Source organism: Xiphophorus couchianus, chromosome 7 (genome assembly GCF_001444195.1).
Source record: "Xiphophorus couchianus chromosome 7, X_couchianus-1.0, whole genome shotgun sequence".
In the NCBI taxonomy this organism is placed as follows: domain Eukaryota; kingdom Metazoa; phylum Chordata; class Actinopteri; order Cyprinodontiformes; family Poeciliidae; genus Xiphophorus; species Xiphophorus couchianus.
Window position 1 is genome coordinate 16,741,469 of NC_040234.1, and position 26,667 is coordinate 16,768,135.

The following is a 26,667-nucleotide window of genomic DNA, read 5'->3' on the forward strand; positions in this document are numbered from 1 at the left end:
TGAGTGATTGGATAGAAATGACATTTCAAGGTTAGAAGTCTACAAATATTTATTTCAGTTTGAATCATCAATAAATACAGAACACATTTTTAGGTAAATTCACAACTTTAGCTTCTAGAAGAGTTTTATTCAGCAGTATAAGAGGTTCTTGACATCCCTACAGTTCCATGGTTAAATATGATTGTTGAAAACATTTCTTTAAGTGAAATCAGTGGAAAATAGGCTTTACACTTCAGACACGGCTGATATATTTCATCTCTTTGCTGTAGTAATTTAGTACCAATTTCAAACTAACATTTTGAAAAACGTTTTTTTTTTTTAAGATTACAGAATACAATCAGTGTGAATTTTCAAAAAGGCACTGAAGAAAATAAAAAGCTGCAGACAAGTAAAACAAAAATTCAAAAATTTAGACGTTCAAACAATCTTTAATTATTTTTGTTCTTAATCATTTGACAGCATTTGATAAATCCAACAGCACTGCCGTGAATAAGCAAACTGCCAGCAAAGTCACACCACATGAAATGTACACATTAAATGATTGTTTTCCAGTGTTAAAAGAAACAAACACAATCATAACCCAAGCTACAAAAAAATGGATTTTTTTTAATAAAGAAGTGATGCTCCTACATACAACTCAGGAAAAACAGAAAAATTGGTTTGACTGAAAGATATTGAGTCGTACCACTTCTCGCAAAACTTAAAGAAACCCCAGAAAGTGCAACAAATAAAAAGAGATGCATGGAAAAGGTGCAAATGATGTTACATTTATTATCAGAGAGGCAAATTGGTAAAATGGCACATTTTACAAAAAAAAACAAAAAAAGACGAGTCGACTTTGCAGAACAGCAGAAACAGACAAAGCTAAACTATACTTGTGGCTTTTGATCTGGTTTGCTGATTTCTAACATTCCATCATTACTGGCGCATTTTTCTTAACCAGCTGAGAGCCGCAGTTATGGAACCTGAAATAAAACTGACCATTTTTTTTCAAAGGCACAATTTCAAAGTTAAAGGAACATCTGCTCAGTCTAGGAAACCCAGGAGCTTTTGGTCAAATGGTCCCACTGGCAAAACTGGCTGATAACAGAGACCAAGGCATGATGAGTAGGCTAATGGTACCTATGGTATGTCAAGGTTTTAAAGAGTTAACTTTGCGCCACAGTGACTGGGGTTTGTTCCCCCTCCCACACCTGCTGCTGTTCTTTTCCCCTCACAAAGAAGGTCAGCTGCTTTGAAAATCATGTGGGAAAATAAAAGAGCACCCCCAATTGGTCTTTTTAGAGCCAGTTTTAAAAACTCTAGTTTTTAAAATCTGTTTAAAAACTAGAGTTTAAGAAGTTATGATGTTATCCGTTTTTACAGTAAATATGTGGGTATATTTCGTCACTTAAGGTTATTTATGATCTGCTGAGAACCTCATAACACACCATGCCCACCGAGACACTGAATACCAGCACTGACGGAACTAAAAACTATAATATTGACTCACTCTGAAATGCATGAAATTGCTGGACGTAATTTTTTAAGTCAGAAAGTTAATAAATCCATGGTTAAATGCTGAATCCTGACGCTGCTTCAAAATTTCATACATGACTAAAAGGTTTATATTTCCAGATTTTACCAAACAAACCAGAACTTACTTTGGATTGCATTTAACTGTACCATGACTATTTAATAACGGTGGGACAGAGTTCTTCCTTTGAAAAATCTTAAAATCCCAATTAGGCTACCAGGTCAAAGGTTTTAATTATAGTTTACCTTGAAATTATTCATACTCCTGGCAGATTTAGATTTAACATGTAAAAATAATAATAATAAATAAATATAATATTTATGTTAGGACTCGTAAAATTAAACAATTACTTTAAAACTGTTAGAAGTATGAATAATCCTAAACTTTAGGAACTATTCCTTTAGCGTAAGCTGTGCACACACACCGCCTCATGGCAAGGAGAGCATAACAGCAGTCGACCAACTGCTGTTGTGCAGAAAAGACGACCAACGACGACAGCGATGGTTTGTAAATGACTTTAAAGACTGACTGTTCAACATGTTTCCTGGAAAGAAACGAAAGCAATACTTTTATTATTTCTCACCAAGAGTCACCGCATACGCATTTTAATGCAAAAAAAAAAAAAAAACAACAAGAAAAAACATAAACAAAAAGACAAAAGCGAGAAACAAAAGAGAAAAGAAATCTGATCCAACCTTTTTAAAGCTGATAATATTGATCCCATTCATCACAAACATTATAAGGCTGCTTCATCACTGTTTAGGACTGGACAATCTTTCCATCCTGTAATAGTATGCTACAACGCATACCACCCAGGTCACTCTATGGGCTCTGTGCCGTTAACACTATCGTGCACAATCACTTTGAACAGTAGTGACAGTGCAGCTGGTCTCTGGCCTCCTAATATTTACACGTGACAGCAGTTTTATCTTATGTGGGATTTCACTGAGCATCAACAGGCACCCCTCAGCAAATTAGAATCGAAAAGTTTATTTAGACACAAAATCAAAACTATAAGGAATCAAATCACAGAGAGTGAGATGGTTTATTTCTTTAAATTTTGATGGTTATGGAATATGGCCAAAAGATCCAGAATTCAGTTTGTCATGCTTTGGTCCTACATATTTATCCAGTTAGTGAGCCTCTCCACATGAAGGGTGAATATGTGTGAAGCTGGTCCTTCACATATGGATGTAAACAAGCATACTAATGGAAAGTTTAGTGGAAGGAAAAGGTGTGGTGCACAAGCATCAAGCTAACTAGTCTTGAGAAGGCTGGGAAGTGTAAGAGTCAAATGTTTTTGTTTACATTTCTGCTTCAAAAAAAAAAAAGTTTTAATATTTCAATTTTATGTTCGGGTCTCCGTTCACAAAAGGCCATAACCAATAAAATGAGCAGAAATTTGAAAAAAAAATCACTCTCTGTTTCAAATTATTAAAATATATGAACTTTTCAATTATTTTATTCTAATACAGTTGAGATGTGCCTGTATGAAAACCTCCCATCAAGTCCAAATGCAAATAAACAACTAGGCAAACACCTCACTGCCTGACCAGTCGACTGTCCTCACTCTGTAATACGGCGCATTCCTGCAAAAATACTGCAATTGTCATGCTACTGCTTTATGGCTACTTTGCTATTAGTAAAGGCATTTATACTTGAAGTGCAATTAAAAAGGTACCCAGAGGAAGTACCAGTGCAGCTCCTAGGATGACTAAGAGTCCGCTGATTTATGAACAAGATGATGGCACTGCCATTTTAATGGAATGAATGGACGAAACCTCAGTTTCTCTGAGCAATCACGCACAGCAAACAGGAGAGGATGAGGTCGACAAAGCCCACCCTCCAGGAACGAAGGCTGGGAACAGCATCCAGTGTTTCAACTGGGGAGGCTTTAAAAACCCAGCCAGCTTTTACATTCTACCACAACATTACAGCCACAGCAAAAAGTGAGAATTTAAAAAAAAAAAAAAAAAAGTCAAGAAATTCAGCGGCAAAACAACGGCGGAGGGATGAAAATTTAAACTGGAGACGAGAACAAAAAAAAATACTCATGTACAAAAGAAGAAGCAAGGCAATCTTTACCCAACAGCCTATACTTTGCATTTGGCCATTTTGTTTCAACTGCCCTGTTACACTTTCAACAATCTATAGAAATGAGCTTATTTACAAGTCTGTACAACCACCCATAAGAGCTCCTTCCGTCTCCCAGACGACCCAATCTACTTAAAGCAGGATACCTGAGTTTTCAACAGAACGCTGCCACTCGTTATCTCTCACTACCACACGCACACAACAAACTAAGCAAGGGGTTTTCTTCCGAAAAGGGAACAGAGTGTAAACTTTTGTAAATAAAAGACAAACTAACAAAAAACTCCACATGCCTGCTAGAAAAAAGAAAGATCACTAACTCCAGTCTAAAAATAAAACGGTTGAGAAAGAGGAAGAAAGAGGGGAAATCGGAAAGCAGCTGGCAGCTGGGTAAGCAGCCGCCGACCAGCCTGTGTTCAACCCTCTGGTGCTCTGTGAGCAGATAAACACACGGTAAGGAGGCCAGGAGTATTTGCTTCAGCCAAACGAGTGAAGCAGGCCTTCGTGGGAGAAAATTCATCTCAGCTGAGGAGGCCAGAGGAGATCTGACTGCTGCCGTTGGGGTGGGAGAGCAGTGACAGAGGCGGGAAGCGACGGCCGTCACTGGGCGGTGGCCGCCTGCGGCACAGAAAACCTGGGAGATGTCAGAGCAAAACATTCAGATTTCAAAGGTTTCAACTCAAGACAAGTCAAGACATGGCAAGAGAACTGTTGTTTGTAACTACACAAACAATGGAAGCACTAAAATGTTCAGTTTTTAAAAGGTTTAGAGGAGAGAATCATAGAGAGGTAATCCTAATCAGAAGAGACTTCAAATGGTTTAAGGTTTTAAAGGATGGTTTATATAAGATTTTCACACAAAACTCTTCATAAGGTGGCAAAAGGCTGCGAAGGAGAAACATGTAATTGGGCACAAATTTGGGAAAAAGTATTTCTACTTGTGAATCCTTCCTACAAACATCTAAAAAAGCAGCTGAGAAATGAGGATGTGTGTCTCAGTGCAGGAGATGTAAATTTTTTTGGCCAATTTCTTTTTTTTTCTTTGCATTTTGTTAAAATCTGACAGCACAGAAATACTTCAAAATTGTAGAAAATCAAAAACAAAATAAGTGTTGTGTTATTTGGAAAGTTTTTCTTGCTCTTTTTAACATAACTACGTACAAATAAAAAGCAGATTAAAGTAAAACCAAACATAATCAAACTGAGGCCAGTGGATTTATATTTTTAAAAAAAGTATTTAAAAAAAGTAACTCCATAATGCCTGCAAATATTTTCAAAATTTTAGACTTCAGCGGACAGTTTGATGCCATGGATTTTGTTTAGGTGGTATCAGAATACAGTGGTTTGAATATAAATGTCTTTTGAATTTTCACTTGGAAAAAAACCTTTGAAAACCATGCACCATTTCCCTTCCACTTATACTTCTTGTAGCTCTAAAGGGAGAAAATCTGAAAAAGGTTCACATGGTTTTGCACCGCATGATCTTAACTTACCTCTGAAGTCTCTGCAGCAGTTCGGCCACCAGAGAGTCGCAGATGCCAGGGTGAAAGTTCTCTGCCAGGAAAATGGCCTTCCTCAGCTCCTCTGCAGCTTCTGGCTTTCCATTACCCGTTGCTCTTAACTGCAATAACAGATGTCTAATTATTTTTTTGTTGTTGAATTTCATACATATGTATGTGGAGGTGGATTTAATTTAAGTTTCAGGATCACAAAACAATTTCGACTTTACAAGTGCAGACTTGTTTTTTCTAGTCTATTTCTGAAGACATTTTTTCACATTTTTGAACAAATGGTTGCTTTGAACCGACTTGTTGCCGGATTGTATTTGCTATACAAATACACTTGACCAGGTGTGACCCCAAACATCCTAGAAATGTCGTGTATTTTTTTGGGGGGTGAAAGTATTCCAGAAGTTATCAGCAGAGCAGCCTACATAAGGAATTAGAAGTTTTTACAGAGAAATTTAGATTTATATTTTGCAGGAAATGGAGCTGGAGGAAATATGTTTTGTTTTGCATCCCTACCCAAACCTGATAACAGAAAACAGATCAAAAACACAAATCCAGTTTGAGCTTGAATCCTGAAGTTTGAATTATTCCAAATGTTCAACAGAACTATTTTCATTAGAAGAAAGTTATTGATTATATAATACCTCAGAGAACAATGGAGAGAATATTGATGTTAAGCTCTGTGACGACAAGCTCTCTGAAGTCTCCTCCTGCGCCTCCACCTGCACCCGCAGCTCTGCAGGCTCAGCTAGCTCAACGGGCTCGGGGGGCGACTCCTCAACCGGACTGTGGTCCTTGATGGTGCCGAAGATCCAGCTGTCATTCGATTTAGATTTGCCGCCCTCCTCCAGCTCCCTGCAGTGAGGCAAGGTTCAGACACATCAGGGTACCTAGTACGACCGCGCTCGTCTGGAAGGTGGCACGATGAACCTACTCGTCCGAGTCGTCGGAGCTGGAGTCTTCCCGCGACTGCTCCGACTTCCACCTCTTGTATCTGTCGATCAGCTCGGTCAGATAGGTCGTCTTTTTGGCGTGCTTCGCAATAAACTTGTGTCTTAGCAACTCTTTGGCTGTTGGCCTCTGTGGGAAGAAAAAAAACAAAACACAAACAGCAGTGAATTTTCAAAGGATCTATTTCTCAAGTTTTGGTCTCTAAACTGTTGCGCAACAGCAAGGCTGTTGAAACTTACAAAGCTAGGCTCCTTATTTAAACAGGCTTCAACAAACTCTTTCAGAAGTTTACTGTAGTTTCCTTCCAGTGTCGGCGGATTGTTCTTTGGGATCAGGAATAAGACTTTCATAGGATGAAGTTCAGAGTGGGGCGGCTCTCCTTTAGCCAGTTCTATAGCAGTTATTCCTAATGACCAGATATCTGCCTGTGAAACAAGGAAAATAGGAGAATTTCACAAGGAGAGAAAAACCTCTTGACAATCGGTCTGTCAACACACTGGGAAATGACATTTACACTCAATGACTTAGTGGATAGAAGACTTCCGCTAAAAAGGAGACAGTGATACAGCAGCTGCAGAGGAGCCACACTGACTCATGTTGTGGTTGTTCCAAAAATATCCACTGGGGCCTTTTTAGACCAGAAAACACGTCTACAGCACCAACACAAGCTGACGGGGATCAGTGAAATGTTGAAGGTAAAAACAGAAGAACAACGCTTCATTGTGGTTTAACACAATAAATATAATATAAAGGTCAGAGGTTCTACATAATTATGGTGGATAAACCGTCTGTCTGAAGGTAAAATGATTTGAGTTGTAGATGAACTCAAAAGACCCAAAAATGTTTCACCATGTCAGTAAATACTACAATTTCCAAATACCACCGTATTGACAACCACCTTAAAATGCTAAGACACACATTTTCATATTGACAAATTTTTATTGGATTAATTCATCTTTTCTAAAAATAAAAAAAATCTACTAAATATAATCACTTACAGCAAAATTTCCCACTTAAGGCCTGCCACAAAATAAAATACAAATATGCACTGAAAACACATTAAAGCACTTATTAATGAATTTAAAAGTATTTTTTGGAATGTGAATAAAAGTGTTGTGAATTGGTGCTATCTTAATAAACTGAGTGGAATAAAAAAAAAAGGAAGACGATTGTGTTGTAAAAGTCAAATATGATTGAATGAAAAATCGACAGAAATAAGTTATTTTCTTCTTTGCTATTACCAAAGAAAAAATCTGTTTTTGTTATCATACATAAAGTATAATATTGGAAACTTAACATCCCTAACTGTATTTCTTCAATGTTTACTTTTTATCTATTTTTTTTTTATTTAATTTATTATGCTGGTGGATAATGCTGGTGTCTATGTGTGTCCACAAAGACAAATATCAATAAAAAGGGCAGAAATGAAGCTGAACACCTTAATCAAAAAACAGGTTCAAACTAATCTCTTCAAGTTTCTATGAATGTTTATGGATTGGAGAATGTAGCTGACAGAAAAAGTGTCTAACTTCATGTCTTGCATTCAGCAGGTTTTGTCTGTTAGTCCCTGGATGAACAACGTTAAGTGGCTCCTGTGTTGGTCTCTTCAGATGCTGAGACATTGTGTTTGTGCACATTTGCTGCAAAACCTTTTTTCAAACTTGAAACCTTTCTGGCTCATGAAAGCTGAACGCAGCTCACTCATCACTATAACTGACGCTTTATCAGATATAAGATTCTTTTTCTACAGCAATGATGACGACAAATAGTGACTGGAGTCAAACTGTATAGTAAGCATATTGTCTGACATCGAAGAAAGTAAATAGAAATTCTCTAAAACAAATAATAATAATAATAATAATAAAAACAAAATACATCTTACTATTCTGGTATTTAGCAAATAAAACAAATTCTAGTAATCCTTACTGACCTGAAACAGAAAAAAAAGTTTCATCTGATTTAATATCAGAAACATACACAATAGGCAGATTATGCAAAGATAAGGTTTTAAATCCATTAACGTGTCAGATAAATTTAATTTAATTTTCATTAAGAGTAATGAAAATGCTTAAGTCTTTTCCTATCCTAGAAAGAATTAAGCAGCAAGCTGCCTTAATGTTGATAGCTGAAGGCTTTTAGATTCATTTGCACTTTATCTTTTACAGCAGCGATGTAACTGAATTCCGGTCTGCGTTTCAACACTGTAATCATGTTAACTGACCTTTGAATCGTAGGCAGATTGCTTTATGACTTCAGGTGCCATCCAGAAAGGTGTTCCAACAAAAGTGTTCCTCTTTATTTGCGTGTCCGTTAACTGACCCGCCACACCAAAGTCCGCCAGCTTTACCTCGCCTTGCTCTGACAGCAACACGTTGGCAGCTAAAAATAGCAGTTAATTAGACAAAACACATCATTTACTCCTCCGGGAAGCAAAACAGTGCAGTAGTCTCACAGAATAATAATAATAATTAAAAAAAAAAGCCAGGTTGTGTCTCAATCACCTTAGCAGCACGGACGATTGTAAAACTAGTAACTTCTTACTAGGAAATGTTACAAATAATATTGACAAAACAAACATAATGTGTCGGAAGAAGCGTTTGATTTTTTTATCTGATTGCACCGTCGGCAAGAAGACTTAGACACGGACACAAAGCGAAGAAATTATTGTGCACTTCCTGCTAAACGCTGATGCCGCCGCATTCTAAACTCACTAAAGCAATAAAACTGGATAATAGGCACCATGCTGACCAGATGACACTAATTACTGTTCAAACACAGAGCAAAGCATTTATTAGATTTACCTTTGATATCTCGGTGGATTTTCTTCTCAGAGTGCAGATACTCGAGCCCTCTCAGAATTTCCCTCAGGATTGTGGCTATCTGTGTTTCATCCAGGGCACCCGGTTCCAACTGGGACAGAGAGACAAGTTTGTGACTCCGTGCTATAGGAGTATGAACTGTTCTCTTGGTATTTTTCTCCAAGTTGTTTTAAGTTGGTAATCAATTTGCAATTAGTATCATACCAAATCCAGAGCAGATCCTCCTCCCAAATATTCCATAATAATCCATAATTTTGTACCCTGAGGAATAAGTAGGATATTTTTTAACATGTATACATATCAAATGCAACAGAAAATTTTGAATTAAAACTTTAAATTTTTATCATATCATAGGTGTTAAGGATGCATAATAAACAGCTAGAAAAAGGTAAGAATGACAATTACTGAATACAGTTTTCTCTTAAATTGATCAATGATCAACTTAGAAGAAAACCAATCACAGAAAAAGCTCTGCTTTCAAAAAACAGGCACAGTTCCTGGCAAAAAAATTTTCAACCCTTCAACATTTTGTCATAGTACAACCAGAAAATGCTATATATTTTATTGATATTTTATGAAAGCAATAAAGGATTAAAATCACAAAATTGAAAAGTATGCATTTTTTTTTATTTAAGCCCTTTTATTCTGATATCTCTTAATAATATTTGGCACCCTGTTTGATAATTCCAGCTGTTTAATCGAGCTGATGGGTGAGACTAATTTAGCAGTTCAGTGTAGTTTGATGCACTGAATATTTTTGTCATTTCAGACAGAGCAGCATTTCCTTATTGTACCCATTACTGCAGATTTTTAGGCTCTTCTTCTGTTTTACGGTTAACTTAGTGACCAAAATTTAAAACCAACAAGAAACACTTTGCTGCAAAAACTGCAAAACAAGTCATTGTACTTATTTCTTATGTATTTTATGACAAAAAACAATGTAAACTCATGTTTTGTTTTCCAGTCAACTTTTTTTTGCATTTCAACTTCAATTATTTGTGAAAATGAGTAGACTAATTTTTTGTATATAAAACAACAGCAATGCTTTTTTTTGGTAACAATTCATCAGTTAGATGGTAAAGTGACAAATTTTCTGCTAAATGCCTTGCACCCCTTTTAACTCAACAATTAGATATGGGGAAATTTTTTTCTTTTGCATTCCCTCGCAATACTTTTGCGTTCCCTCGCAATAATACTAATCAGTTCATGCAGCATAATTGAATACTGTAAGCCTTTCTTACTGGGCCGCCGTACTTTCTGCTTCAATACAAGGTTATGTAAGGTTTTTCCATGAATGTTAATATCTCTTTGTGAAATATCTGAGGTTTTATATCTTTTTCTTTAGCATAGAAATGTACCACAGACCTATAAACAGAAACTTTCCATAAGTAGGGAAAAAATAAAAATACATCTAAACTATTTGGACTATTTTTGAGTTATTATCACGGGGTAATCAGTCATCTGACAGTTTTGATTGGGTCTCTAATGTGCTGGTACTCTGAAATGTGATTTTCACATGAGAAACTCTAAAAAGACTTCACATCTGAGTCTTTGAAATAACTTATATCCAAAACGCACAAAATAAGAATAGCAAAGAGGAATAGTGCAGAATATATAGTACCATATAACCATGCATAAAAAAAGTTATCTTTGTAGATATAACGCAATAACAGAGATGTACCAAGTTTTGTGAGGCACAAGCATTAATAAATGCACAAATACCACACAAAAGCCTTAATTCTCTTCCATACTCAGCAGCACTCTGCAGTTTAGCTAATGGAGCACTTTTCTCCAGTTTTGGTGTTTATGCAGCACCGTAAAAGCTTTGAGAGGCTTTCCAAGCTCCATTAAGTGTAGCATGAAATTATATATTATATTTAGAAAATATTTTGGAGTCAATACAGCAACTGCAATTACGCATTTGTTTGTTTCTTGTTGCTGCTTAGATTATATCTAAATTCACTAGTTCCAAAATGAAACCATGAAGCTTTAATAATCTTTCAGTTTTAGGGAAGCTTGAACATGACAGTTTCTGCTTCTGTAACCGCCCTACTGCTAATTTTAGAGAGTCTGAATGCTGCCCGAACTGCAATAGTCTGTACCACAACTTTCAGATGTTTAAGCACTTCTAAAACGCAGCGTTAACAGTCCAAAAAGTCAGCCGATTTTATGACTTGTTTTCTCCAAGTATCTGTGCCATATTTCAAAGGCAATTACTCCATTATCCTTCTCAATTATTTATTGACCAACATAGCTTATTCTGGCGTGCAGAAACTCACCATTACCTTGTCAATCTTGCTGAACATAGACTATTACAAGTGCTTCCTTAAACATAAAAGCTTACCTTGAGATAAGATCCATGGTATTTGGTAATAAAGGGGCTATCACATTGGCTCAGCACTGTAATTTCTTGTTGGATATCTTCTATGTCATCCTCGGCCTCCTCGAGATCGATGATTTTAATGGCTACAACTTTCTGAGTATTTCTGTCGATGCCTTTAAAGACTTCTCCAAAGGAGCCTTTTCCTATCCGCTCCTGCTTGGTAAAAAGTTCCTCTGGATCGGCGTTGAAATTCTTAGAAAAAAATAAAAATAAAAAACACACACAGAGAAAGAAAACACTTAAATTTTACTCAAACAATAGGAAACAGGGAACCTAAGTTTAAATGCATATTTAAGTGTCTGTACCAGGTACATGTGGAAGTGTATATTTGCTCCTACTCATTCTTGTTTATCTAAAAACAGGGTAAACTCCTCCTATATTTAGTTAATTGTGTAAAAATCATCAAAATTAGTTAGAACATCGTTTGCTGCTGCAGTTGACTATAATCATTTATATAGCAAAAACTGTCATCTAACTAAGTAGCCAATTTAAGCTCAACTCAAGGGAAAGACCTGCAAAATACCAGAAATAACTGCTGTAAATAATTTTTGTCACTAATAAAATCTGACATCTGAGCATGAGATTGATTAAAGTAAAAAATATTTAATCTGTCCCAAAGAGAAATGAAATGTTGTTGTAACTCATGTAATCAAAATATCTTAAACGAGTCACTGTGGGAGGACAGTGATGCTGTGGACAGAGGAAATAATTGTCAAAACAAGCATTTCAAGTCTACAAAAACAACAAATCAGAACCAATGTAACAAAGCTACTCCACTTAAACCTAGTTCCATTTTTGGACGACATCCCACACATAAGTGTGGAGAAGTCGGCAATAAAATTAGCTAATAAATTATAATCAGCTTGCAGATATTTGTAATTATATCTTAAAGCAATTTAAATGAACCCGTTATGCAAGTACAACAAATAAAGTTTCATTCTTTAGAAAGTACTACTGCAGGTAACCTGGGAAATCCTGTAACATTCATTTTAAATACATGGCAACAACTACGAAGATGGAAAAGAAAGGTCTTAACTTTTAGTTTCCAGATAAATCATTTAAAAATTATTCTCCAACTTAAAAGGTTAATTTTTTTTGTATAATTGCACCAAATCTTTCATTTAATCAGCAACAAAAGATTTTGATCATCATTAATAACCTGTTTATACTCCATGTAAAAAATTAAAATAAAAACACCATGTCTTTGTGGAGGCAGCGAGATGCGGGACAGAATGTAGATGTCCCGTGGTTTTATACTACTACTGTATAATGATGGGAGTCAGTTCAAGTTTCACTCTCTCACACCTTGGTACATGTTCACTCTGTACCACTTCAGTCAAGCACTTGCCATCCGGATGACAGATTTCATACCACGTTTGTATTTGTGATGAATTACACAAACAACGTATGTGCAACATCAGTGCAGTCAATACAGCTAATCAATTGTGATTAAATATTTTATAGCTAAGCTAATAGACATCAATAGCTCGATTCTTGCACTAGAAATTCATTTTTGTGAGAAACTTTATACATACAAGGTAATAAAAATGAATAACTGCATCAGGTAAGCAAAGCTTAACAACTTTAAATTGATATGATTATTACCTACTAGTTGTAATCAAGGCTAATATAACCACATAAGACCTTGACATCTGTATGCAGTGACATTCTCCTCACTTCCGAACTGCTGTTATGAGTAATATTTGCATCATAAAACCACATAACATACATATATCATCGTGGCTTAATAGCCTCCAAAGCAAAGGCTAAACAAAAACAGAGGAACTGCATTCTAAATTATTGACAGAGCTAAATGGCTCATTTCCCTGCAGAGCTCCAGAGTGGGAATAATTGCCTTCAAAACAGACCTGTTAATTAGCAAAAATAGTTGCAAAGCATTAATAACATGGCACTACAGAGCAAGAATTTGAATTTAGAGTGTAAAGTAGCGTTAGTTTTTTAAATGAAAACTTAAAGCAGACTACCTCCAAAACCTAGCTCTAGCTGTAAAACGATGACTAAATTGCTTTACTGCCTGGGCCCTGTGAGAATAGTTTCCTGTAAAACTGCTAATGCATGATGGTCAAATCAACAAGGAAGGCGGGATGAGAAACGGCCCTTTGAACAGCTGGCAGAGGGAAATGCTGAACTGAAAGACTTTACAACACGAAAATGCAGCGTGGTGCAGAACTAAGCAGTGCAACAACAACAAACTCACAAAGCTACCACAACACTGGTGTGATCAGTCATCCAGATGAAATTTATAATGTTGAGCATGATTTCTGTATAAACAACAGGAAAAATAACAGTGTGATCAAAGCTCACGTATCACTGGAATGCAATTGCTGCTTCCACAGTCAGCAGGTTTGCTGGGACAACTATTGCTGCTTGAAGGTCGCTCTAAAAGCACGTTTTTGATTCTCTACCAATCAACTTTGTGGTTGATTGGTGCACATGGTCAGAAAACCAAAGTGCAACAGACGCTGAACAAACCTTAACTGCAACTAAGCAACGCTTTGAAAGACAAACTACAAAAGAGCTGCTATCACACTATAACATGTGTGCACATAAATACAAATTAAGGGATGTTTTAAAGAAAAGTGATGTTTTGGTTGTGATTTTTGCAAACTTGGACATAGCATTTTAACAGGTTGCTGTTCATATCAACATGGTGGCTTAGAGCTGCTCAGCTATGAAGAAAAAAGAAATGTTTGCCTCTATGCAAATTTTTCTTATTTAACACAAAGTGTAAGGGTAATATTATAATATTAAAATTTGCAGACGATTCAGTGGTAGTTAGCCTTCTACATGATGATGAACATTCCCATCGCCCTGTGGTCGAGAAATTTGTTGACTGGTGTGATAATGCTTTTCTTTTATTAAATGTACAGAAAACAAAGGACATGTGCATTGATTTTAGACAGAAGCCCCATAACACAAATCAAACAGCAATTAAAGGTTAGAGAGTGGAGACAGTAGAAAACTACAAATGTCTTGGGACTATTTTGGATAATAAGTTCAAATTTACCTACCATTCAGAGAACCTGCAAAAAAAATGGGCCAGCAAAGATTATTTTGTTTAAGAAAGCTTGCAAAGTTTCAGGTTGATAAGTAAATTATGATCCGGTTTTAAAGATCATATATTGAATCTGTGTTTGGAAGTCTTAGTATCAGGTCAAAAAATGCCCTTAGCAGAGTAATACATACTAGTAATAAGATCTTAGGAGTTGAACAGTACTCACTTACTGAACTGTTCAATAAATAGATCATAAGGAAAACTAAAGCCATTCTTGCCGACAGCCGTCATCCTTTACATGCCGAGTTCCAGTTTCTGTCCTCTGGCTCAGGCTTATTCGTGTAAAAAGCAATAGGTACAAGCACTCTTTAGTTCCTACAGCAATTTCTCTTTTTAATGCAGGACAGGGTAGGAGGACTCACACCTGAATGTTAGTGTTCGTAGCAACTATCGGTTGACAATGATATATACTACTACTCTTCCTATTGTGCATTGATTTGTATTTGATGTCCTTTTTGGTATGTTTTATTGTTTTTATTTATTTTTTTAACTTTGATACTTTGTCTTTTAGTTTTTATACTTGCTGTAACAGATGTTACAGCAAGTAGCTGATGTTACCCACTTGAGACACAAATAAATCTGAATCTGAAGTGAATATATGCATTGCAGAAAGTGACAAGACTATTTAGTTGCTTTCTTTTAAATATGCCTTTATTAAAGACACTTACTTGAGTCTTTAATAAAGGTGATGATAAGTCATGATAAAGTACAAATTCATACCAGCATGTCCAATTTGGACACAACACATCAGGATCATACTTTTTTTATTTTGTATAACTAATTGCATAAAATTGATACATATTAATGAGTACACACATTTTAAAAACAACTGAAAAAAGATTTTCTAATGTATTGAAATAGGCAGCAATGCTTATGGTGGCCAAATTTTGTGCAAATTTTATTCCGATTTTAAATAAATTGGGGCCACCTGTGACCCTTGGGCACAAAAATGCTCAAAAGTAGAGATGCACAATATATCAAATTCTGCTCGATATCGCAATAGCACTGTAGCGCAATATTGTAGTGCAAGTAACTGAATGGATACAATACTTATTAGTATATTATATTTTAAGTGCCATGTATACAAATTCTGCATGCTAAAAATGTTTGTAATCAATTGAATGGATTTTAATTTCTTCACTGCCCACACCTGATTTTTATTTTTAGAGGCTGAGATGCAAAAATTCTTGAACGATGTTGGGGCATTCTAGATGACGAAAAAGAAGAAGAGTCAGAAAAATTTGTATTCATTCACCTAAGTATTCATTAGGCGCAATTAGGTGCAACCCTAATTGAAAAAAAATATTACATGTCAAAATTAACTTTAGTTTTTACCTTACAGAAATATTCACAGATTTTCTAATTTGAACACTACAAATGTCAATTATAGCAGTGAAAGTCTTTTTTTAAATAAAAACCTAAAACAAAGCTGACTTTCTTTTGGTCCCTTATAGGTAAATTAGATTTTTTTTTCCACGTTGGCATCAAGAATGATTCTGATCTATTTAAATTATTGTGCTAAGTTGTTAAAAAGTTGCCAAAAATGTATTTGTTTCCTATCCCATATATGCAAAGTGATAGATTTACAGAACATATAAATATCTTCACCTATAGTACAAAATGTAAGACACTTTGAAGGTTCAATTTTAGAGAATTGCACTAAACAGAGAAAAAAATCTCTATTAAGTATAATGAAATTACAACGCTAGAGTGTTCATGAAATTGAAAAAAAAGAAAGAAACTCAAAATGGGACACAGATTGCTCTAGTTTAATATATATATATATATATATATATATATATATATATATATATATATATATATATATATATTAAAAATTCAAAGAAAAAAATAATAAAAAACAGATAAGGAGGGTTAACGTTGCATTAAATACTTTTTGGCTAAATCTAGACAAGAATAAGAACAATCCGCATTTAACTAAGTAATAAGAGAGGCAATTTTACCAGGAACCTAAATGGACTTTGATAACTTTTTATCAGTGAAACCCAAATGTGACAGAGGTGGAAAAGGTGACGTTGCCTACACGTAGATAGCAGTCTTCAGAGGCATAAGATGCAAGATTAAAAGAAAAATAATTTAACTCTTATACTGAGCGCATTATGTTATATTTACCTGAACCCCCGGCAGTCCACTCTGAAGAGGGGAGTGAGCCATGGCGTCAAAGAAGCAAAGATGACGCCTCTCCTCGTCTCACCTTATCAGATCAACGACGTAACTTCCCTGACAACCGCTTTGACTCCACCAGAATCCCAAAAAAAGCTGGTTTAAATGTATGATATGGAGACGTTACTTTTCACAGAAGCGAACTTCTGCCTGAGGCTGTTGCCTTCTCTCTTACTCGCCTTCCGCAGTTACAGAGCGCTAAACGTTAGCCACTTTTAGCCGCTTGTTAGCAAACAGTTGACAAAGTAGCTTGATCTCATCGGCTCCTCGGGACGTCGGCTGCTCGGAGACGCCACACAAGTCTGGTTGTAATCAGCCGTAAAGAAAGAATATGTGCACACTGTTGTGCCAGCTACGACGCTTGTTGTTCCTCTCTGGCATCACTTTCCTCTGTCTCCTGGCGCCATCTTGGTTAATGTCGTTTCCAAATGTAAACCAATCAGAGTAGCAGAGAGGAGTCGGCGAACACGTCGTCATTCATTAAAGGAAACGTCACTAAAGGAAGGGAGTTCACGTACATATAGGTTTTGGCAAGCCCATTTATCATTCTATAGTTAGACAATAGAGGCGCTCAGTTGTCAGTTAACTAATTTACTTTAAAGGAAAATAGCTAACAGAAAGTGTTGCACAACCTCAGCTTTAACAGGAACTAACTCTAGCTAACAGATAGCAATCTCAAACTGCTTCTCAATCATTACTCAATTTTTATTATAAAACTAAAGTAAAAAAAAAAAAATCAATTCAATTCAAAATACTTTTTTTTTTTTTTTTGAATCTCAGAGGGATATGTATGGAAATGCTGTCATAACTCGGGACGTTTAGCAACTAGTTCTTTTACAACACTAACTCAAAGCTGTCAAATAAATCTGTGCCAGTACAGGTGAGAGAGAAACATTGCACCTTGAAGCTGAGGGTTTGTTACTTTTCAGACAATTATTAGAGAAACAGGGTGCAAAATAACTAAGCTTTATTTCTTATGGTTAGAGACATGAACCTTCATACATATTTTGATTAAAACTATATATGGCTTGTCATTCAAAGGAGTCCCTACAGGCACACTAAAGTCACATTATTTGTTCCCAGAATGAGTATGAGATACTCAGGCCTCAGCTGCAGTAGCAAACTGTAATCTGGCTTTCTATGTTGCTTTTGGAGTGTAGGCTTCTCTCTCACTGAATGGCTACCCATGTCAATGCCGAACTCCTTTCACATCAGCATCGGACAGTATTTTCACAAGGTCTTCAGCCTTCATTGTGGGGATGAATTTACAATTTCTTCTAAGCTTTTACAATTGACTGGTTGAAACGGAGTCATTTTTTATGTATTTGTTATGCATTGGTGCTGGATTTGGCATGGATGTACAAAATAACCTTCTAATTTAAAAAAAATGTATCTGCAAAAAAGTTGGAAAATTCATTGCAGGCTTTGTTAATATGTTATTTGCATATTTTGCATATTGCATGAGCAGATTAATGTGGCACATTCAGGGATCTGGAAATTGTATACAAGTTAGATTTTGAAGGACCCCAGTTTTCTTCCTGATATCTTGGCTGGTCTATCAGAAGATTATAAAGCCACAACATCATCACCTGGGCTTTCTCATATTGTTTGCCATAACGTTTTTTATTTTATTTTATTTTTTTTTACATATGGTCAGGTTGGCTTGGATATTGTTTTTTCCCTTTTAAAAATAAACCATTACTTGAAAAGTATTGTTTGTATTTGTGGAGGTTATTTTTGTCTAATATCAAAATTTGTTTGGTGTATATCATAGCCCTGTGAAATCAGTGCAATATTTTCTAAATATATTTATTACATTTTTAGCACAACAGCAAATATTAAAAATACAGACCAAAGAAAAAGATTAAAAAAACAACTAAAAAAGCCAGAAAATGCAGCATTATCAATAAACTCTGAATACCACGGCTACACTCTTATTTCTTACAAATTTTGTAAACACATTTTAATGAAATAATGAAAATACAAAATAAGAGAGGAAAGAAACACTCTAGGGATAGAGTTGTGTTTCATTGTGCAAGTGTCCCAGATATTGGAGAATCTCTTTTCTGTCATCCCTAAGTAAATCTCAGTCACTCCAAATGAACATAAATAAAAGAAAGGAGACTGACTTTGTTTCACAACCAACTTCTTATACTAGCAAAAGGAACAACCATTATCTCATATTAAGAGATTGCAAAACATTATACTTTTAAGTAAAGCATTATCATAATTCCAATACTTTGGGTACATCTTTTCAATAAAAGAAGCAATAAAAGAAAAAAAAAAAACAAGAAAGAAGTAATTTTCTGTAATTATGTCGATTTAACTTGGACTTAAAAGGAACATTCTGTTGCACTCTGATATTTAGAAAATTGACAGATCAATTAATTTGAAGTTTTTTGCAAAATAAATTTTGACATGCCTGACTTTGTTAGCTTATAGCATCCTTTATGCATTACAATATAAACATAACTCAAATTAACACCTACTGTAAATTCTTACTTTTGTGTCAACATCATAGATTAATTTTCTGATAGCTATAGTTCACATGCTGGTTTGAACATGTTTTTTGTCTCCATTGTCACTGCTAACTGAATCTCTTTTCTCCATCTTAAACTCTGATTTCTGCAGCTCCTCTTTCTTATCATCTTCATCATCATGAAGTTTCTTCTTGAACTCGGCTTCGATCGCTGTGGGGTCGATGTAAGTGTAAAAACTCGCCATAATGGAGAAGATGATGGACACCGCCACCAGCAGAGAGGCAAACAGGATATACTCTGTCCACTTTAAGGTAACAAAGAGAAAGGGAAAAGTCATGGGAGACATTGAAAAATATTTGTGGATATCATATGTTGCTGGTATTGTATATATTGTATTCTTTTTTTTTTTTTACCTGTTTGGGAAGTTTTGCAATCTCTGCCACAATGAGGACGATAAAGTTTCCAAAGGAATTGGTCAACAACCAGCCCGCCTGCAGCACTGACTTCATGTTACTGGGTGCCTTGTTGACAAGAAAGGGGTATTTAAAAGTGAAAACAAAACAAAAAGGAAAAACAGAAATAATAATCAGAGATTGACTTACATAATTCGCCTCTAAATTCTTGCAGCAATTTAATATATTTATAATAATTTAAATAATTTTTGTTAAATTTATTGAAAGCCTCTCGCAACAGATTTCATAAAGTATTGCCTGGTCAGAATGTTGTCCCAAACTGTGTTCTGAGATAGGAATATATAGACAACATTATACAAAGATTGTTTAGTTTTATTTTGGACGAATTACCTGTGAATAGGAGAACTCCAGGCCAGTAACAGAAAACATGACTTCACCAGCAGTGATGAGGAAGTACTGTGGGATCTGAAGGGCCATGTGCACCGAGTTTGGTTTAATGTCCACTGACTCAGTTATAGATTCATGACACTGAAATCAATAAACACAGTTAAGAGAAAAATATACCAAATGTAGTCAAATCCAACACCTGAAGCTTTCACAGAATAGCTGTGTTTGCAGTGAAGTTAAATTGTTCACTGGTGGATGAAGAGGCCTTTGAAAACATACTGTGGATTTTCCATTTTTTGGAGTATAACGGTAAAAGAGGCTGAATACAAATGCATGCTACTCTTTGCATGTTTCATTACAGTTCTATTTCGCAAGTATGCATCGCTTTATGTTGCTATATTACATCCCAAACCCTAATAAAACACATTGAAGATTGTGGTTGTAATGTGACAAAATATTTAATAACAAGAATGAATGTGTTTGAAATGCCACTGCAGGGCAAAGACATGGTACAAAAACATATTTAGTGGTGTAGAGTAAAAAAAATATAAATCAGTCTTCAAAAGTTATACTGTACACAATAATAAAATGTGATGATCCTCCTCCTCCTTTTTTGTTACAGTTTTTTTTTAAAGCAAGCACTTTCTAAATATTAACATTTAAAACATAAATCACTAAGCTTAAGACTCACGTTTGGTCCTAATGTTAATGTGCTGGGGATGAAGAAAGTGTATGAGCCTCCAAATCCAAAATCCTTGCTGTATTCACATGACTGTGACCCACTCTGCAAGGTGAATGTGGCCCTTCATAAGCCATAAGAAAATATTCAATAAACCACTGCTTACATGTGCACCTAAGGCAAACATTGTAGTAACAAAATGTCTTAAAAGGATGGATAAAGTCCCTCACCTTCCATTTTTTATCTCGGAGTAATTTGAATAATGCAATGGTCCAATTTGATCATAATGGACTGCAGCTGAAGAGACATTCACTGGTGTACTCATTCCATTTATAAATCTAAAATGGGATAAAAATCATGAAGAATGTTTCAAGAACAGCTACTACCAAATCTACAAACGGCTATAACAATTTAAACAGGACTGATGCTATTGGACCTAAACAAATATTTGCCAGCTGTCCCAATTAACAAGATATTTTTTGTTCAACAAACTATGAAACTGTTAAAGAAGATTAAGAATTACTTGTTAAACATACCGGATTTCATTGTTTCCTTCTTGTGGCTTGTAAATCAGATCATAAGCCTTAAGAAAATTAGTAGTAAATGCTTATTAATTCAACAATTATACACGGGATGGTGTAACTTTAATTTACAGTATTTTGTGTAAGTCTCTCACCAGTTGCCAGTCATCATTGATTGCTGAGGGAATAAGAAGTGTTTGTCGCTGCTCTTTGGTTAGGGAAACATCTCTTGATACTGAAGGATTGCCGATTGAAACCGTAATTTGATCACTTTCAAATGTGAAGTATTCTTCACTGGCCTGCGAATGAATAAAACAGATGTAATATTTTTTCACTCTGGAAAAAATATCAGAAACGTGTGAGATATATGCAGCAAGTACTTAATATTCATTTTAATTAAAAGACAAAAAGTGTTTTGTTTAAAAGATACATACCTGAGCTCCTGTAAGATTTAACTGATTTTCTTGAAACTGAACAGTAATCGGAGTATTTCCCATGTTAAGAAACTTCAACTGACTCTGGGACGCCGATGGGAAGACAGGCAAGGTTTTCTGGATGTCAGGTTAAAGTAGTTAGCTTTTAGAACTCCCACTAGCATTTGCTGTGTGTTTTAAGAATTTCATTGGTCCCAGGAAGAGACAAAATGACAACTTGTCCTCCACTTACGTCAATTTGAAGCTGGATCACAGCTGCACAGACGAAAGCAAGAGCTGCTACAATCATCCCAACAGTCATTTTTTTCAGAGGTCTGTTGAATTGAAATTAAGTCTTAGTATTTATTTGTATAATCTGCACACATGAAAGGAGAAAATGTAAAAAATTATCTACAGCTATGCTCTAAAGTTTTCATAGCCCAGGTGAATTTTGATTTTTTTTTTTTTTGTTCAACTAGGAACTTTATTTCTGATAGAAAAACTTTGAAAACATACAATAAGGTGACAACTGGCAAAAATAAAATATGCCACCTCACTTACGTAAAGTTCAGACCACACTTTTTAATCAGAGGGAATACCAGGCTGTCCATAACGGGAACCAGAGTCAGAATCAGGATGGGGTTGATTGTCTTTAAGAAATAAATAGCACAATGAACATTCTGTCCTGCAGAGGGCAGTACATAAATTTGGGTCTTCACAGTGAACTTTTTTACTAACCTGCATCTGATCGGGCTGTATGACGATTGACCCTTGCAGAGAAAAAAACAAAACAAATAAACAAACAAAAAAAATAAATAAATTAATTAAAAATATATATATATAGACAACAACATGAATGCACTGCTATTGGGAACTATGAAACAAGGATGCCGCTTCGTTCACCAAACTTACAAAATTCCCATCCATTGTGGTGGCTTGTAGTGTCCACCTTGAGCCCTTTAACAGAGGTGTAAAAATTCAGCAATACTTCTGCTTCAAGGACATTGTGCAGTCTTGAGAAGTTATGATTCCAATTCATACCTTTTGATCAAACAGGGTCCAGAACATGGGCAGCGGGATGTACAAGACGAGAACCCTCAGTGCTATTTTGATTTGAGCTATGAGGAGTTTCTGCAGCAAATTGGAAATGAAGAATTACTAGAGAGGAACATCTTGTTGCAATCAAAGAAATCAAAAACTTACGTCATATTTTTCCTCTGCCCAGTCCATCCAGTGCTCCCTCTTTGGATATTGTTTGCTTTTGTGTCTGTACCGGTTTTTAATTGCAAACTGAAATTAGAGAGAAAATGGCTCTTAGAAGTCAGTGGAAGTTATGTGAATATTAAAACAGGCAAAAGACTTACCCCTATGCATTTAGACACCTTGAGCATGATATTCCCCTCTGGTTTAGTTTTGTAGTACATACCACTCCCCATGATAAACACCACTGTTAGAGAATATGCACATTTTCAGTGTGCATTAAACAATTACGTGGGAAGTATATATCCCAAGCCTCAATAGTCTTACCGAGAGAAACCGCCATCAGGGCTGCAGGCACTCCGAAAGCAAGAGAGTAGCACTTGCTCTTACTGTAAATCCCACAATTTTGAGCTGTAAAAGGAAACAAAAAATATTTGTTAAGATCAAATTTAAAGTTCCTCTTACATCCTGAAATTTTATTAGTGTTTATGAAATTTTTATTTCCACTTTTTGACCATTAAAGGTGTGCAACATGTACCTCTGAGGATGGGAGTTATGATGGTTGACAAAAGACTTCCACCATTGATGCAGAGATAGAAAACTGAAAAGAACGTTCTTCTTTGCTTGTCCTGCATAAAAACCACAATAAGTGTTTGTTGTTGAGGACTGATATAAAGAACTGCAATTTTATTATTATTTGTGAGATTAAAGTTCTTTTTCTAAAGAAAAACTGTTTTACTGGTATTAATATTGAATTTTACTTATTTATGTCCTCTCTTCACTTTTACCTCTACTGTTTCTTTGGTCGCTATTTATCCAAATCAGGTTTCTTTCATCAATAATTTAATTTGACCTATAAGCATAATTTGAACTATTTATGTATGAGTAGGCTGAAAGCAAGGCTGCGGCTTGCTTTTCCTTCTGTGCCTCTTTAAAGCTGATGGTGGAGACATTGACACAAACGTCAGATTTTAATTGCTAAGCTGCCCTTCAAACATGACAATTTTGCTTTGACATATGTCAAAATTGCCGACCACAGCCCATTGCTAACCAGGTCAGAACCAAATGCATGACTTGTAATTAATCCCACAGCACACAGAGGTTGATTGACCAGCCTTTTAGGTCTGTGGGTAGCTGATTGACAGGCTGTGGTATCATGTACAGCCACAGCAACACGTGCTGGTCTCAGTTATGTTTCCTTGATTAGCAGTAAGTATAATCCGGCGAGGCAGATTGTTGCTCATAAAATAGCATAGTAAACTAATTTATAGACAGTTTCTTCTGCTGCTGAAATCTGTATTGGCAGTGGCTTTCCTTTTATTTAGTGCATAAAGATTAAAGTAAGCACCCATTATGACATTATCATTTACAGCCCAACTTTGTTTACAGGAAACAGAAAAGCAGATAAAGCTTGAGGTAGAGAGTGGAAGAATCACAAGCAATAAAAAATTTGAACTATGGATGTTTGAACTGCACGTTTAGAGTGAAAGCTGACAATAAAGATCAAGCAATTGAAATCTTAGATAGGAGCTGTACACGTGTTTTTCCAACCTGATGTTCTCCAAATTGATCTCCACCAAAGGCAGCCACACAAGGTTTGATACCACCAGTACCAAGAGCAATGAGCAGGAGACCCACCATGGACAGCACGCTGAATGTGAGGGGAAAGAACGAGTGCATGAGGCAGCTGTTACGCTAACAAGAGTTTATTTATCCATGTAGAAAAATGTAAACCTACATATGAAAGGTGAGATTGTCTGGAGACCCATCTCTGTCTGAGTCAGTGATGTCATGGATAGCGCTCACAGCCATTGCCACCTGACCGATCGCATAAACAATCGACAGGTAGATGATCGTACTGCGAGAGACATAATGAAGATTAGTGGAAGTATTACAAGCTGATGTAAAAGTACCTTATTGAAAAAAACATTTTCAGATTGTGCTTCTTTGACTGAATCACTGAAGTATTAATATAACACAATGAAATCAATAAAATCGGAACCAGTCACTCACTTGAACTTCCCAAGCCAGGAGTCGGCTATAATGGCCCCAAGAATGGGGGTCAGGTAGCAGAAAGCAACAAAGGTGTGGTAGATGGAGATGGCCAAGTCATCGTCCCATCGCAAAAAGTACTTAAAGTACAGCACCAGCACAGCTGTGGAGAGGCAATAATATCTTTTTCTACAGCGCAATTATAAATATATCAATTTATTGTATTCCATAATTATAGGTTCAAATCACAAACTTGAGTTAAAGGATAGGTGTAACAGGATTTAAAACAAAAGGCAAAATAAGAAAGATAATGGTACGAATAAATGGGTTGTACTACTATTGTTCAAAGTTTATGGTCAAACTGGAACTATTTGTGTGACATAATAAGTCTTTCTACCCAATTGAAAATCATAAATTGATTTGTCTTTTTTTTAAATTATTTTTGCCTGCCTCAAAATTAATTAAATGTGCAGTATCATAGTAATCAAACGTGTTAGGTCCTAACAAAACTTTTTTTAAAATTTTTTTTTAGAAAAGACAAAAATTGAAATTGAAAGGTCTGTCCCGCCCATCTATCAGCAGTCTTTTTCACTTTTCAAAAGTAAAGTAATTGCAAAGTCTTGTCATGATGTTTGGTGTGTTACTTCCCAGAAAACTCACCTCGCATTCCATAGTAGGAGAACCTCTCACAGAACTCATTCACTATAATGAAAAAGATACTGATGGGGTAGCCAAACACTTCTTTACACTGTTCAGGAGATAAAAAACAAATGTAGTGTAATCCCTTCAGCAAAGCTTAGTGAAAATACAAACTGATCAGTCAACACAAAAAAATATTTTGTACAGAGGATGCAACATTAAATCTTAAATTATGAACTGTTAATCCAAATGATACTGTTACGATTTTTTTTATTGCATTGCAATTGATGCATTAGTATATTTTATGCCAATAAAACAAGGTCAAATATTTGACTCTTATTTTTTACTCATACAAAAAGTCAGTTGCACTAAAGAAAGTTTTTATAAAATGCCATACTAATGGCAAAGATAACTAAAAGTCACATGCAATTTTTAATACACTGTGTATCAAAAGACCAGCATTACAGCTAAGACTGTTGATGCTTAACTACTAAAAAGCCTCAGTCAGTTTGAAAGTCATTATCTACAGTAATACCACCACTTTACCTTTCCTCTGCCCTTGCTTTCCTTTTTGAGATCATCTTTTTCTGTGGATGCAAAAATCTACTTTAGCTACAAAAAATTTTAAATGTGTAATACTGACTAACTTTACTTTGACTTGTCAGTAATACATCTACACATTCTTATAAATGATATGTACTATTTGTCTCTAATCTTACCAGTCATGTTTAAGTGAGGCTGCCGCTCGCTTTCTCTTGCACCTTGGTATTCCTTTGAGATTTGTTCCACAAGCACTCAATACTTTATCTTTTTCTCCTGACAGGTGGGAGTGGGAATGCTTCATGTTATATTGCTCCTCATTAGCCTTACGCTGTCTTTTACACTTCTGACTGGTTTGTTTTTGCAATAGGGTGGGAACATGAGCTGCAGCTGATAAAGCATCTAATATATTTTTACCTTGAGATTTCACTGGTTAGTGTTCTCAAATATGTGTAACAAGCCTTAAAGAAAGTATTTTTTTTATTGCTGTAACAAAAATATTGCTCAGACGTTTTGTGAAAACATTAATCACCAATTAATTTAAGGCAATCTAAGTATCGCTGAAATTTTAACTGCTATATGACTTTTTTTTCAGATGTAACAAATATGTGACACAGAGGAACATTTCTATAACCATGCTTCAAAATGGGACAAGTAAGCAATACTTTACAATAAGGTAGATGAATTCTGACCTCCACAAGTCAGGAAATTACTTTAATAAATGTCAATTTGTGTAAAATGGCTCTTCTCCAGAATCCAACTAAGCTGAGCATGGACAAGTTTATTTAGCTGGAGTTTTAATATTAACAAGTTGCTTTAGTTAGTTGAGACTAACTTTGATCTTCAGAAGAATGAGCAGAAAAATACCTCAGTGT

At 35.5% G+C, this 26,667-nt stretch overlaps 2 protein-coding genes across 2 annotated transcripts; both read right to left on the minus strand.

Annotated features, from left to right (window-relative positions):
• Positions 1-31: 31 nt before the first annotated feature.
• stk24a (serine/threonine kinase 24a (STE20 homolog, yeast)) lies at positions 32-16,975 on the minus strand. Its single transcript, XM_028023421.1, has 10 exons — positions 16,478-16,975; positions 11,230-11,460; positions 9,090-9,146; positions 8,868-8,976; positions 8,288-8,445; positions 6,306-6,491; positions 6,050-6,195; positions 5,760-5,970; positions 5,101-5,228; positions 32-4,241 (listed from the first exon to the last, which is right to left on the minus strand). The coding sequence occupies exons 1-10, from the start codon at positions 16,517-16,519 to the stop codon at positions 4,208-4,210; spliced, it is 1,302 nt and encodes a 433-aa protein (XP_027879222.1). The 5' UTR covers positions 16,520-16,975; the 3' UTR covers positions 32-4,207.
• A 1,345-nt stretch (positions 16,976-18,320) lies between these two features.
• slc15a1a (solute carrier family 15 member 1a) lies at positions 18,321-26,099 on the minus strand. The gene is made up of 23 exons (XM_028022509.1): positions 25,972-26,099; positions 25,799-25,839; positions 25,274-25,361; positions 24,635-24,776; positions 24,360-24,479; positions 24,173-24,272; positions 23,160-23,250; positions 22,949-23,032; positions 22,786-22,868; positions 22,625-22,711; positions 22,463-22,552; positions 22,334-22,378; positions 22,160-22,192; positions 21,983-22,071; positions 21,675-21,756; positions 21,443-21,559; positions 21,164-21,307; positions 21,024-21,070; positions 20,718-20,825; positions 20,500-20,611; positions 19,812-19,949; positions 19,422-19,529; positions 18,321-19,312 (listed from the first exon to the last, which is right to left on the minus strand). The coding sequence occupies exons 1-23, from the start codon at positions 25,976-25,978 to the stop codon at positions 19,073-19,075; spliced, it is 2,196 nt and encodes a 731-aa protein (XP_027878310.1). The 5' UTR covers positions 25,979-26,099; the 3' UTR covers positions 18,321-19,072.
• Between the last annotated feature and the right edge of the window lie 568 nt (positions 26,100-26,667).

Excerpts from the sequence above, each read along its gene's own strand:
- slc15a1a (XM_028022509.1), bottom strand. Across the intron at positions 24,777-25,273 it reads CTCCTACTATGGAATGCGAG|CTGTGCTGGTGCTGTACTTT; the intron begins GTGAGTTTTCTG and ends GCCTCTCCACAG. Across the intron at positions 24,480-24,634 it reads TCCTGGCTTGGGAAGTTCAA|TACGATCATCTACCTGTCGA; the intron begins GTGAGTGACTGG and ends TGTCTCTCGCAG.
- stk24a (XM_028023421.1), bottom strand. The coding sequence starts at position 16,519 with ATGGCTCACTCCCCTCTTCAGAGTGGACTGCCGGGGGTTCAG. Across the intron at positions 11,461-16,477 it reads GTGGACTGCCGGGGGTTCAG|AATTTCAACGCCGATCCAGA; the intron begins GTAAATATAACA and ends TTTTTTTCTAAG. Across the intron at positions 5,971-6,049 it reads AGCTCCGACGACTCGGACGA|GGAGCTGGAGGAGGGCGGCA; the intron begins GTAGGTTCATCG and ends GCCTCACTGCAG.